The 12,876-nt window shown below is 42.4% G+C and overlaps 1 protein-coding gene across 2 annotated transcripts in view; it reads right to left on the reverse strand.

Annotated features, from left to right (window-relative positions):
* Positions 1 to 12,876, reverse strand: part of APBB1IP (amyloid beta precursor protein binding family B member 1 interacting protein) — an 895,472-nt gene that overhangs the window by 170,358 nt on the left and 712,238 nt on the right. For both annotated transcript variants that reach the window (XM_069211356.1, XM_069211357.1), the window contains one exon: positions 8,874 to 9,017. In XM_069211356.1, coding sequence (XP_069067457.1) covers positions 8,874 to 9,017 — 144 coding nt within the window. The remainder of the gene's footprint in view (positions 1 to 8,873; positions 9,018 to 12,876) is intronic.

Raw genomic sequence — 12,876 nt, forward strand, 5'->3', positions numbered from 1 at the left:
GCCTTCTTATGAAAAACTATTTCTCTACTTCTTCTTTTCTTTAATTTCTTGTCTTTCTTTCCTTTTGTCCTTCCTTTCATGTCTTTCTCTACTTTTTTTAATTTATTTTATTGTTTGTCTTGCTTTTCCTCTTTCTTTCTCCTTTCTCTCTTTCTTCCCATCTTTTTTACAGTTTCTTGCACTACTTCTTGCTTCCCTCCTTCTTCGCTGTGCATTCTGTTAAACCTGACAACCTTAGGGTAGTCTTGCCTCTAACTTATTGCCTGCCTCCCTCCATTTTCTGACTTCGTTTTTGCTTGCTTTAGGACTCTGTGCACTTTACCACTGTTAATGTGCTAAAGTGCTTGTGCTCTCTTCCCTAAAACATGGTTAACATTGACTTCTACCCACTTTGCATATTTATTTTACTTATAGGTCCCTAGTAAAGTGCACTACATGTGCTCAGGGCCTGTAAACTAAATGCTACTAGTGGACCTGCAGTACTGATTGTGCCACCCACCCAAGTAGCCCCTTATCTATGTCTCAGGCCTGCCACTGCAGAGCCTGTGTGTACAGTTTTAAACTGCTGTGTCTACCTGGCAAGTTAACCCTCTTGTCGCATGTTGAACAAGACCCAAGGCGCACAACCTTTAAAGCCTTCCACAAAATGACAAAATCAACAATACTGGTGCTGTTAATCGGAACGAAAGAGTAATTTTCAATGCTTCAATTGGTTTTATTGAAGACATTGTGATTCCAGTATTCAAATATCATTCAGGATGCTGCTTTGACCTTGTTTCTGCAGCATATAACAATTCAGAGTTCATCATAAATAACTGTTGTATCATAAACCCAATGCATTTCAAGTGAAATCCTTCATCAGGGGTAACTGTTATATGAAAAACGAAAAAGGTCCCATCAGAACAAACCATGGACAACATATCTCCAATCAGTGGTTGACAATTAGTGACCCGGTTTTACCAGTCCCAGTACTGCATGTCCAGTGTGACTTTGTGTGAATCCTGATGTATTAACTAAACCACCACCACAACAGCGAAAGTGCAAGCCTTGAATCTAAAAGGGTGCTTCTGTGAAACACAAAAATGACGTAAACATTACAACTGCCAAATTATTAACTAGAAAGGAGGGAGGTAACCTTAATGGCTTAAGCTAAGTTTTCACTCTAAAAGGCGCATCTACATTGTAGGTGGAAATGTGCCCCCTGCGTTTTCCGTTAACGATGCGGAAAAAATGCTCTGTGCCAGAAACACAATCCATGAAAAGTACAGTTATGAGTTTGATATCTAACAGTGAACTCACAATGCATTCATAATGCGGTCAGAATCTATAAAAAACATTGTCAATTGCCACTGTGCTCATGTTATTGCTAGCAATAAGTACTGACTGAGTTATTCAAAAGTTTGTACCTGCTATCGCATGGTAAAAATAAAACGGATAAAAACGCTAAGACCTGGAGATTGTGCCAGAAATGTTACAGGGTTAAAGGCGCAGTGATTAAACTGCTGCCATGAATTACTGAAGAAACGATAACAAAATAACTATGCTGTGCTTCATTTACCTGGTACAGACGGTCAAAACACTCACAAACGGCCTCTGCGGCAGATCCTCCATAAACCACATCAGGTGTATGTAGTGCCTTTTAAATAATCTACATGACTGGTTCGTGCACCTTAACCCGGAACTGACCCATAGGTGTGATAAAAATACTGATGTCATCCTCTGCTCAACAGCCATCATAATAGGTTGGTTCCTGTAAGTGATCAATGTTGACACTTGGTCAAATACGCACACTTGGATGTTTCACTTGTATTTACTTGGATGTTTGTTGAGCATCCAAGTAAATCACATAGGGATTACCTTATTACATTTTATAAATGTATTTCCTAATCTGGAAGAGATAAGTTTGTCAAGTTTGGTGTCTCTGAATTCCCAATTTAAAATCACAACTTAAGTCGCATTTCAAATTGCAGTTCTGAAAATGCCACTTTTCAGAAAGTTGGCATTCTCTTACTTTAACTATTTGATTCCTACTGTTGTGTAGCCATTTTAGCTATAGCTCCATGCACGTTATTTTAACACCCTAGTCCAAGCCGTAGTGCACTCTAACCTAGATCTATTTTATTCGGCTTTATTTTGTTATTGTTACAATAGCCACTTTCACGGTCTTGTTTTATTTTCTGTTTATCTAGCTGTTTTGCCTAGGCCAGCACGCTGTTCTCAAACAAGACATTCTTGCTCACTCTGTGCTTTTTCCAAGGCTACAGCAAGGTACATTGCCGGTGAACGTGGTATAAGTTTAGTCTCTGACATTCATAGAAAACATTCTTACGTAGGGACATTTTCTCCGAATATTAGTTGTTTTGTTATAAAAACACTTCCCTGTCCCTTACATGTTAGAGGGAGATTCCAGCCAGAGAACCACGTCTGTATGCTGATTGCCGAATGCTTCGCTGCAGCTGTTTAACAGACCGCAGGCCTTTGCTCAGGTATGGGGGATGATGTCTTCCCAGGGGAACCTGAAGGGCAGAAATAGCCTAGGTAGGAGTTAGTCTACTGACTGTAGTGACAATATTGTAGCGTTATTCTTATGCTTCACTCTCCTTGTCACAATTTTAATACTGTCATACTGTGTCATCCTGGTTATTGCAGCTCACACTTTGCTATCTAAGATGCAGTTGCTTCATTAAAAATATTAATGAAACATATACTGCCTCTGTTTGTCATTGTATTTATGAGACTAATGTAACTGAGAGAAACGGATGAGACCTGAGTGACCATGGCTTCCCTGAGAAACAAATTATGTCATGTGCTCGGCTGCCCAGTCATCCCTGCCCTTCGATAGAGAAGAGGCACTACTAGGTAGCCGGAACAAAACCCAGATTGGAGCAACAGGTGTCACCTGCAGTGGGTCAGACTCAGTCTCCCCACACCGCGGGCGATTCTGCCACTTAAAATCCAGCAGTCTCATTAGAATAATGAGAGCATACACGACATGGATGGATGTGCATTCTCTTTGGACAGCCACAGACACAGGGAGCTTAGGTGTGACGGATAGGCCATCAACATCCTATTGAGCCATCCTGGACAGGATGGATGGTCAGTGTCCTGCCACACACAACGGGCTGCATACCCTCCTGTAGTGAGTCTGGAGTCAGGGCAGGGAGGGAAGACCTCTGTGCACTTCAAAGACCTTTCTCTGAAGTCTCCCCACTTCAAAAACACAACTGGTTACAAATACTGGACCTCGGACACCACCAACTTTGTACACCTCTGGACCTGTGGATACTCTGCCAGGAAGAAAGACTGCTGTAATGCTACAAGGACTGCCACTCTGCTGAGCTGCTACTTTGCTGGACTCCTTTTTTGCTGAGCTGACCTGCTGCCTGCTGTCTTCCTGTCTAGGAGTGAGAAGGACAGGACCTGCATCTCTCCATCCCAGAACCAAAGTGACTCCAGAGGCTTTCTGGCTTGCCTCCTGTTTCACAGGGACACAAAAGACACCCAACACTCCTGCTACAGCTCCTGGACGTGTCTTCAACCAGCCCCTGACCTTCAAGAGGCTCTCCTCCAGTCCTTGGCCCTTAAATGTGGTTTTTGTGGCTCCTAAAATCAAGATTTTGGGCACTTCTCAACCTCGAACTGGCCTGCTCGCATCAAAACCGTGCTGCTCTCACAAAGAATCATTGTAAGCCGCTTCAAGTTCATCTCCTTACATAGGAAGCATCCCGTTTGCTACAGCGAGGCTCCAGTCTGTGCGTCCGCGACACCCTGTCAACTCTTCATTCCAGCGGACCGCTACTAGCGATGCTCTCCTTGCCCCCAGCAAACTTCTTCCCCGTAAATGGAAGTCTTGGTTCAATTAAAAAAAGGTAAAACTTCAGCTGGACTAACCTAGGATTTATTCGGTCTAGCGCAACCAGATATCCCTGTTTGGTGCTTTAAGCTTTTAAGCACTATATTGCATTTGAATCTTTAAAAATTCTTATTTCAACTTCTACATAATGGATTTTTGTTGTTTTGGTGTTGTTTTACTCATATGATTATGCTCTATTAATCTAATCAGGTGGTGTTTTAACTGTTTACCTCTTTAAATGTTGCACAAATACGTTAGACATTACCTCTTAAATTTAAGCCGACCTTCTCTGGGGCAAGCTACCAGAGGGTGAACACAGGTTAAATTATGGTGTGTATCTGACTTACCCTGACTAGGATTGTAGTTCCTTTTTAGACAGGGTGCATACTTCTGTCAACCAGAAACCCAATTTCTAACACATTCTTTTCCAGTTTCTTTCTTTTTCTTCTTGATTCTATTTTACTCTTGCTTATTTGTTGCTACTTTTTTCTCTTTTCTCATTTCCACCTTCCTTTTTCTACTTTTTCTTCATTTCTCCTTGTTCCTCTCTTACTTATCCTTTGCTTTTATTCTCTTTATTTCTCTTCTCTTTTGCTGCTTCTTTCTTTTTCAACTTCCTTTTTCCTCTTACTCTAAACAACTCTTTCCTTTGTTTCTCCATTTGTTTCTCCTTCCCTTTGTCTTTTTTTCTCTATTCAGTTTCCTTCCCGCTTTCTTGATTTCAGTCCTTATTCTCTACTTCTTATCTTCTGCCCAATCTCTGTCTTTCTTTACTTCTTTTTTCTCTGTTTTCTTGTCTTCTTACCTTTCTTTCTTTCAGTCCCATATTTGTTCTGTCTTCGTCTTTCCTTCTCTCTGTTATTTTTTTGTATTGTACTTTTTCTTTTCTTTTTACCAGTTCTACCTCCACTACTGTCCTTTTTTCCCTGCCTCTCCTTCTTTGTTTCTTATTTTCCGTTTTCTACTCTTTCTTTCTCTTAGATTTCCTTCCCCTATTTTCCATCTCTTTCTTGTTCTCTTTTTTCATTCTCTGCTTTCTTTTTTCTCTTTTTCTGTTGGGCTGTTCCCTATTTCTTTTCTTAACTTCTTGCTCTTCCTTCATCTCCTTTGTGTCTTTTTGACCTTTCCTGGTTATTTTTTTTGTGTTACCGTTTTCTTTCTCTGCTTCCTTTTGGTTTGTTTCATTCCAAGTATTTCTCTGCTTCTTTGTATTTTTTTTCTCTCTCTTGCCTTTTTTTCTCTCTCAGTCATTTGTTTGTTTCTCAGCTCCTCTTCCTTTTCTTTTCCTCTCCCTTTTTCTCTAACATTCTCTTTCTCTCTTAGTTTTTTTCCCTGTCTTAAGAGCAAAGGGACAAAACTGATCCTAAGGGATCCCAAATGTAAACCCTTTCTATACAGCTCCTGTGACATTAATGCCGTAAGCTCACTGTAGCAGGGCTGGACTACCATAGGGGCAGTGTTTGTATTTTGGCCTCTGGGTACATTTATCAAATCCCGTATTGGGCATACATTCAGAGTGGTTTTCAATGATCAGAAATAGCTGTCACTATTGGAAAGGCTTGAGACTCCTGCCTTGGGACTTAATCAATTTGTACAGGAACCACAACCAAAGAAAAAGGTCATACTTTCGGCCTGATATTCTGACAAAGGAGAAAATATTTGCTTCCCTCAAAATATCATTTTGCCATGGACTGATCACGGGCTAGTTTGAATTGTTTGAAATATGGGTGTACAAGAGAGAGCATGCAAGCCTGTTAAAATTATGTTAAGACAGGTGTGGAACAAAATTACTTCAGACTAGTGGTCAGCTGCCCTTGAGGAAATATCTCGGCAAATTGACTATAAAGAGGCGAATGCTGAAGTTTTGAACAAATCAGTGAGTAAAAGGATCCCAGCAGGATTCATTAAGAAAGTTAGGCGTGGGCGGAATTGATCTTCTGAATCCTGGTCTCCGACACATTATACCGAGAGAAACAAAATTGTAAGCACATAAAAAGGAAAATGAAAGATTAAGCTTCTGAGAAGAAAGAGTTATATCTGAAGGAACTTCACAGATATATTAAACAAAACACAGGTCAGCACCGCAAAAAGATGGCACTTCACGGGGGGGGGTTATCCTAGAATAAATATAAGGATTCAGAATCTACATGAGAGTTGCAATAATTTGGTGGCACTGTTTGTCAAAATTACTTTAGGGAGTAGTGCCAAGTTTGGAGAGTCCACTACTTAAAACTGGGCATTAGAGTCTGAGATTTTCAATTCTAAGTCCCTCACCCAGAAGGGAACCCTAGATTTATTCCTGTCAGTGTAATACGATTCTCTGGAGGTTCCCTATCCTGTTAAGTAGTTACACTTAGGCACAAATATGTTGCTAAAAGTTCTGATTATCTCAGCAATAACTCTTTAAGATCAAATTCAGTTTCATTGAGTTGGAAGCACACAAGCATTACCCCCATCATGAAAAAATAGCAACTAAGATGTTGGGAAAAACATGTGAATGGTATTGTCTCGACAATCGTATAATCTATTAAGATCTTGTAGTCTGTTCTGGTTGGTTTCAGAGCTATTCACAGCATTGACTCAGCTTTGACATCAGTGATGGAGTAGAGATAAGGTCGATTTTGTGTAATGGAGGCGATGCAGCCCTTTGACACCATTTATCAAGGCGCTCTGCAAGCTACTAGTATCTCATGATTGACATGTTGAAGACTCCTGTGCCAGAGAATGGCAAAGCATGTATTTAGGGTATCTAGTGACCTGAATGATCCTTTCTAACAATAAATATCATTTATACAACAGGCTCTGGTCTTAACCTCCAGCTGATGGGTCAGCATTGACAAGCGTTTCAGATACTTTTTGATATAGAAGTATGATATGTTAACTCCTGAGAATTCCCTTTTCTGTACTACATAACAGGTGCATCACTGTACACTTTTGGACACTTTGGGTTAATTTCTTCTGATTACCTGGACTCAGCGAAACACGTCAGGTTTTGTTTTTACTTTAATCCAGAAGGGTTTGGATGGTATTTCACTAATTCAAAACCTGTAATACTTTGCAAAGAATGGGTAATGTGTATGTAATTTTTTGGATTACTTTTTCCCTTAGATGGACTTTTGCAAATCATTGATTAAATACTTTGGTAGAATGCAGATACTTGTGTGGACAACACTAGAATGTTGCTGGTGAATTGATGTGTTTAACTTAGAATGTCCTTCAATTAAAATGCATTCTTCCCAAAGTATGTCATTGTGTTTTGGGGTTTTGATACTAGACAGTGGATGTGCTGTCAATTGTGAGACAAATTGTGAGCATCCCAATAAACTACAGGGACTTACAGCGCACCCATCGCTTACCAGTGTTCTCTGTCACTCGTGTGCTTCTCTCTGCCCCTCTGGTTGCTTTCTTTGCCGTGTGCTTCTTCCTCACCTGCTCCATATTGCTCTCTTTTGCCTGTTTGCTCCCCCAAGCCCTCCACTTTGATCTCTCTGTTGTCTGTTTTTCCCCACCAGAGCCCTATGTGTTGTTTCTCCCACACGTTCCCCAGTGTTGCTTAAGCTCTATCTGTGTTGCTTCTGCCTCCACCAAACACTGCTGTGTTGCATCCACCCAGTGTTACGTCCTCCCCACCTCCTGTGTTGCTTCCATCCACGTACTGCTTCACCCACTCGCTTTAAACAAATAAGCTTTTGCACATTTTTTTTTCTTTTTAGTTACGGATCCAACTTAGATCAGTAACTACAAAGAAAAGAAAGCATCTGTCATTTTGGAGGCTCATGCATGCATGATGTGCACACCTACAAAATGACGCAACAGGATGAGTCAAAGGCTTTATTAATTCTTTAACTGTGCTGCATAGCACGGGGATGCTGTACATCATGATTAAAAACCACTGGCAAAGTCAATAGGTCCCAATGGCGAAATCGACTGGCTTTGCTAATGCTTGTTTAAGTATGAATTGCCTATTATGCTCTTTCCTCATTTGTAGACATGTGCCATGGGGGCTCCTAAAACAAAATGCATTTCAAGCCTGGATATGTATACTGGTGCCCTGTAGACCCAGCCACCAGCACAAAGGACTTGGGTTGTGCACAGAATTAAGCACAGGCCTCTACATCTGCATTACTTCAGTGGCGACTAGCATCGGCAAAGCCAACAGGTCTGGCTTTGGTTGCCTTTCTCAATGTTTACTTTGTTTTGTCATGTATTTTTTAATAAAACCTTATTGTTAGGGGAACTAGAGGCCCTTTCCAATATAAATGAAAAAACACAGGCTAAAAGCAAAAGTTTGTTTTTTTTCTCAAAAAGCACACATCACCATAGTAGTCTCAGGCTACGAAGGCAACTACATTTGTGTGTGCGGCTGTGCTCATCGTGAAAGAACAGGATGCCCTCCCTCACAGTGAAGCTAACCTATCACTGAAATCAGCTGACCCACTGACCATGCTGAAATGACGCTACAACAGCCCACTGGATGAAGAAGGTGGGCTGTAGGTCCCTATAGGTAAATTACATATTTATATAATTTTAGTAAATTACCTAAAAATAGCCTTTCATAAATAAATTTATGGCCAATTTACCTAAGAAAGTACCTTGCAATCTGTGTGAAATAGATAACAGCGCTCGCTTACTCTTTGTTATGCACATCAAACTTCCTGTATTTGATGTTCTTGCCAAGAGAAAAAGAGAGTGAGTGTTTGAATGTGGTGATGAATGGTGATTTTCCCACGGGACCTCGGAGAACAGTAATTGTGTTATTTTCAGGAAAATGTCAGCGTCTAGTTGTTTAAAGCCAGCACTGAAAATAAATACGCCACTTTTATCAGGCTGCAGAAACCAAACACTTGGAAAAACCCAAAAGGATTTAAAACATCATATCCCAATATTTGCTCAAGTGGTGCGGTCAGGGTAAAAACTCTCAGGTGCACCAGGCATGCACTTAAAATTCCGCCTAGGGGATACTTTACTTTCACCGCCAAGAATTGCTTTATTGCTAAAATGTTTCCTGTGATCTCCTGACCTTGGTCTTCCCCTTTGGTACGTAATAAATTCCAGAAGCACGCAGAAGGAAATATCGTCGTTTCCAGGATTTCTTTCCGTCTTCCCTTAAGTGAAGAGCTCCTTCAATCTCTGGCACAATGACGGAGGTTCCACAGAAGCTTTCCTGCACGACAAAAACACAAGTGGTTAGGAGCAGGGGTGACAATACACAGAAATCACACAGCTGGCAGTGCCCTGTGAATGCACAGCATAAAAAGTGGGAAAAAACATACTTGTACACCAGGGAAACAGACGATGAGACTGTTAGGAATTAGCAAAAAACTACTAAATGGAAAGCAGTTTCAGAACTGCTAAAAGGAATTTAGAATTAATTGAAACATATTTATTTGGTCTTTCATATCCACAACACCCTTATTGAAGAGATTTTATTTTTTTCAATTTTTTTGATCAAAGTTTTGCATATTCCAGCAGTTTACATAGGCAGATCTCAACAGGTGAATTGACAGACACAGTCCTCACTCCATTACAGCGATCGATACTACTACATTTGTTGTGATAACCTTAAGCGAGCTCGAATATTAAATATACTAACGACTGCCTTTGTTGTATATAGATGGGCAATGACCAAGTGTTTACTTGCGTCACAAGCACCTCCCACGTCCATCCACTGAAAGGCAGCCCAATAAAACGTTATGAACTGAACAGTTGTGTTCTTGAAGTTGCAAAGTCATTCCACTTGCAACCTGGGAAATGTTTTTCAGCTTCATAATATGTGACGTTCCTTAAATTTAAAAACATTGGGACAGTTTCAGAAGCCCTGCTGGCAGCTGGAAACCGGTCCTGTGTGCTAATAGTAGCTGGTTGACTAATACTGCTTTGCAGCCGTCCTCAAATAAAAGTCCCCCACCTCAGAACTTCTCTTGCACCTCGGAGGATCGCCTCACAAACCGGGGCAACTTCAGGAGGCCTTTCCACAGTGGGAAACCATATCTGTTACAGAGAAGGGCAGCAGCTTAACTGGTCCTCCTTTGCACCTGCTCCCGACCCCTGCACGTCTTCTGACTCTCATAATTATTTATTTGCAGTTTTGTACAGTGCCAACTCGACCCCAAGGGCATTCCTCTGTTAGCGCGTCTGACCTTATTTGGTTTTGTAGCTTTAATTTATAAGGGGACACATTAGAGGTTTGATGGACCTTTTGACTGCGCTTAGACCGAATCCCACCAGAAGACTCAATTTCAATACTAATCAAAAATCAATTAACAGTATCAATAATCTTGGGAGTCAGTAATTTCCACGCACCATGACCCCTTTGGCCATGAATAACCACACCTTTATGTGAAAGTTAGAATGTTTATTTCCCTATATTAACCAGTTGGGTGCCACAGGAGTAACAGTTACGTCCTGGGCAGCACGGCTCAGGTGCCCAGGACGTAACCGTTACGTCCTGCACCAGCGCTCGCCCACACATGGGCCTATAGCAGGGAAGGAAGGGGAATCACTTCCCCCTCAATCCCCAACCCGACCGCCCAGTGATGTCTGACCTCATCAGAGGTCGCCTCCCATCGTGCAGGAAGTTCAGCTTCCAGCGCGACCGAGGAGAAACAGATTCGTTCTCCTCGGTACGGGGACAAGGGAGATCAGGGAGGCATGAAAAGGAAAGACTTTTCCTTTCCTTTCCATGTCTCTCTGTGCGTTCCTGCAGGAATGCCCACTAGACACCAGGGAGTTTGTCTTTTTTTGTTTACCATTATAAGGGTTGCTCCCCAGGTGGCAATTGTTTTATTAGGCCTTTGCAGAGCGGCCTATATTAATTAGGCTGCTGCCCCCAGAAGAGGCAGAAGCCACTAGACACTAGGGATTTTTTTGTTTTTTTACATTTATACGGGGGGCGACCCCTTAAACAATGGTCGCTACCCAGGGGGCAATTTTTTTATTAAGCCTTTTCTGCCCCCCAGGGGTAGATTGGCCTATATTAATTAGGGCAAAAACCACTAGACACCAGGGACTTCTTTTTTGTTTACATTTATTAGGGGGAGCGACCGGTTGGGCAAAGGTCGCTACCAAGGGGGCAATTTTTATATTAGGCCTTTTCTGACCCCCAAGGGGCAGATCGGCCTATTTTAATTAGGGTGATCTGCCCCCAAGGGGGGAAGAAACCACGATGCACCAGGGATTTCTTTTTTTTTTTACAGACAGGGAGCAACCCCTTAGAAAAGGGTCGCTCCCCTGGGGGGCAAATTTATTTTAGGCTATTTCTGCCCCCCTTGGAGGCAGATCGGCCTATTTTCTTAGGCCAATCTCCTCCCAATGGGGTCAGAAACCACTAAACAACCGGGATTTTTTTTGGTGCCAATTTCACGCAAGGGGACCGACTCCTTAGGCAAGAGTCGCTACTCTGTGGGGGGGATTTATTTTAGACCATTTCTGCCCCCCAAGGGGGCAGATCAGCCTGCTTTTGTAAGGCTCATCTGTCCCCCAGGGGGGCAGAAAGCCCACCAGACACCAGGAAAGTTTTATTTCTCAAAAAAAGAGGTTGGGGTTATGGCCATACTCCCAACCCCAATAAATGGGGACAAAGTTGTTCTGCCCAACGGTCGGCAGATGGGGCATTTACCCCCGCTCCACTCCCCAGGGGTCAGAAAGCCTCCTAGATGCCAGGAAATCAAAAAACAATAGTGGGGTGGTGGCTACCAACCAGTATGGGCATGGGTATGCCCTCACCCCAACTGAAGGGGCTTAAAGTCTTTCAGCTCTCCCCCGCACACTCAAAGATATGATCCCAATGGCAAGCAAGAGGACATTTGATTATTTTGTGTTTTGGTTTTACATTTGGGCCATGAGAGCTTGTCCAATGCTCAAAATCGCCCCCCTCTGAATGGTGAGGGATACACTTTTTGAACTTTGGGACGCTGCCGTGTAGAAACATCTACAAGACCTAGACCCATCTGAAAACAAAACATCTGAGTGAGTCCAGGATGGTGTGCTTCACATGAACCGCACACCACTTTCTTACCCACAATGCCTTGCAAACCTCCAACTTTGCTTGAAATCACACATTTTCCCCACATTTAGTGATGGAACCTTCCGGAATCTGCAGGATTCCACAAAAGTCCTATCAGCCAGCATTGTCACATCTATACCGATAAAAAGTCTGTCCCACTTGTCAGCATAGAAACGTTTTTTTCCAAACTGCCCTTTTGGACCCGCTGTGGTTCCCCCTCAATTTCAACATGTTTTTGGCTCTTCCCTGTCACAGGCACTTGGCCCATCTACACAACTGAGGTATTATTTTTATTGGGAGACTGAGGGGAACGTTGGGTGATAGGAAATTTGTGCTGGTGTGGTGATCCCACATAGAAATGTGGGAAATATGTGATTTTGTTTAGCTAAATTTGAGGTTTGCTAAGGATTCTGGGTAACAGAACATGGTGAGAGGGCCACAAGTTACCCCATGCTGGGTTCCCCTAGGTGTCTAGTTTTCAGAAATGTCCAGGTCTGCTAGGTTTCCCTAGGTGCCGGATGAGCTAGAGGCCAAAATCCACAGCTAGGCACTTTGCAAAAAACAGGTCAGTTTTCTTTGGGAAAACAAGATGTGTCCATGTTGTGTTGTGGGGCATTTCCTGTCTCGGGCACTAGGCCTACCCACACAAGTGAGGTACCATTTTTATATGGAGACTTGGGGGAATGCTGAGTGGAAAGAGATTTGTAGCTCCTCTCAGATTCCAGAACTTTCTATCCCTAAAATGTGAGGAAAAAGTGATTTTTTGGCCACATTTTGAGGTTTGCAAAGGATTCTGGGAAACAGAACCTGTTGAGAGCGCCATAGGTCACCCCATCCGGGGTTACCCTAGGTTTCTAGTCTTAAAAAATGCACAGGTTTGGTAGGTTTTCCTAGGTGCCGGCTGAGCTAGAGACCAAAATCAACATCTAGGCACTTTCCAAACAAACACGAGAGTTGTAAATGTAAAAATTTGATGTGCCCACGTTGTGCTTTGGGGCATTTCCTGTTGCGGGTACTA

This window comes from Pleurodeles waltl, chromosome 10, assembly GCF_031143425.1.
Source record: "Pleurodeles waltl isolate 20211129_DDA chromosome 10, aPleWal1.hap1.20221129, whole genome shotgun sequence".
NCBI classification, from domain to species: Eukaryota; Metazoa; Chordata; class Amphibia; order Caudata; family Salamandridae; genus Pleurodeles; species Pleurodeles waltl.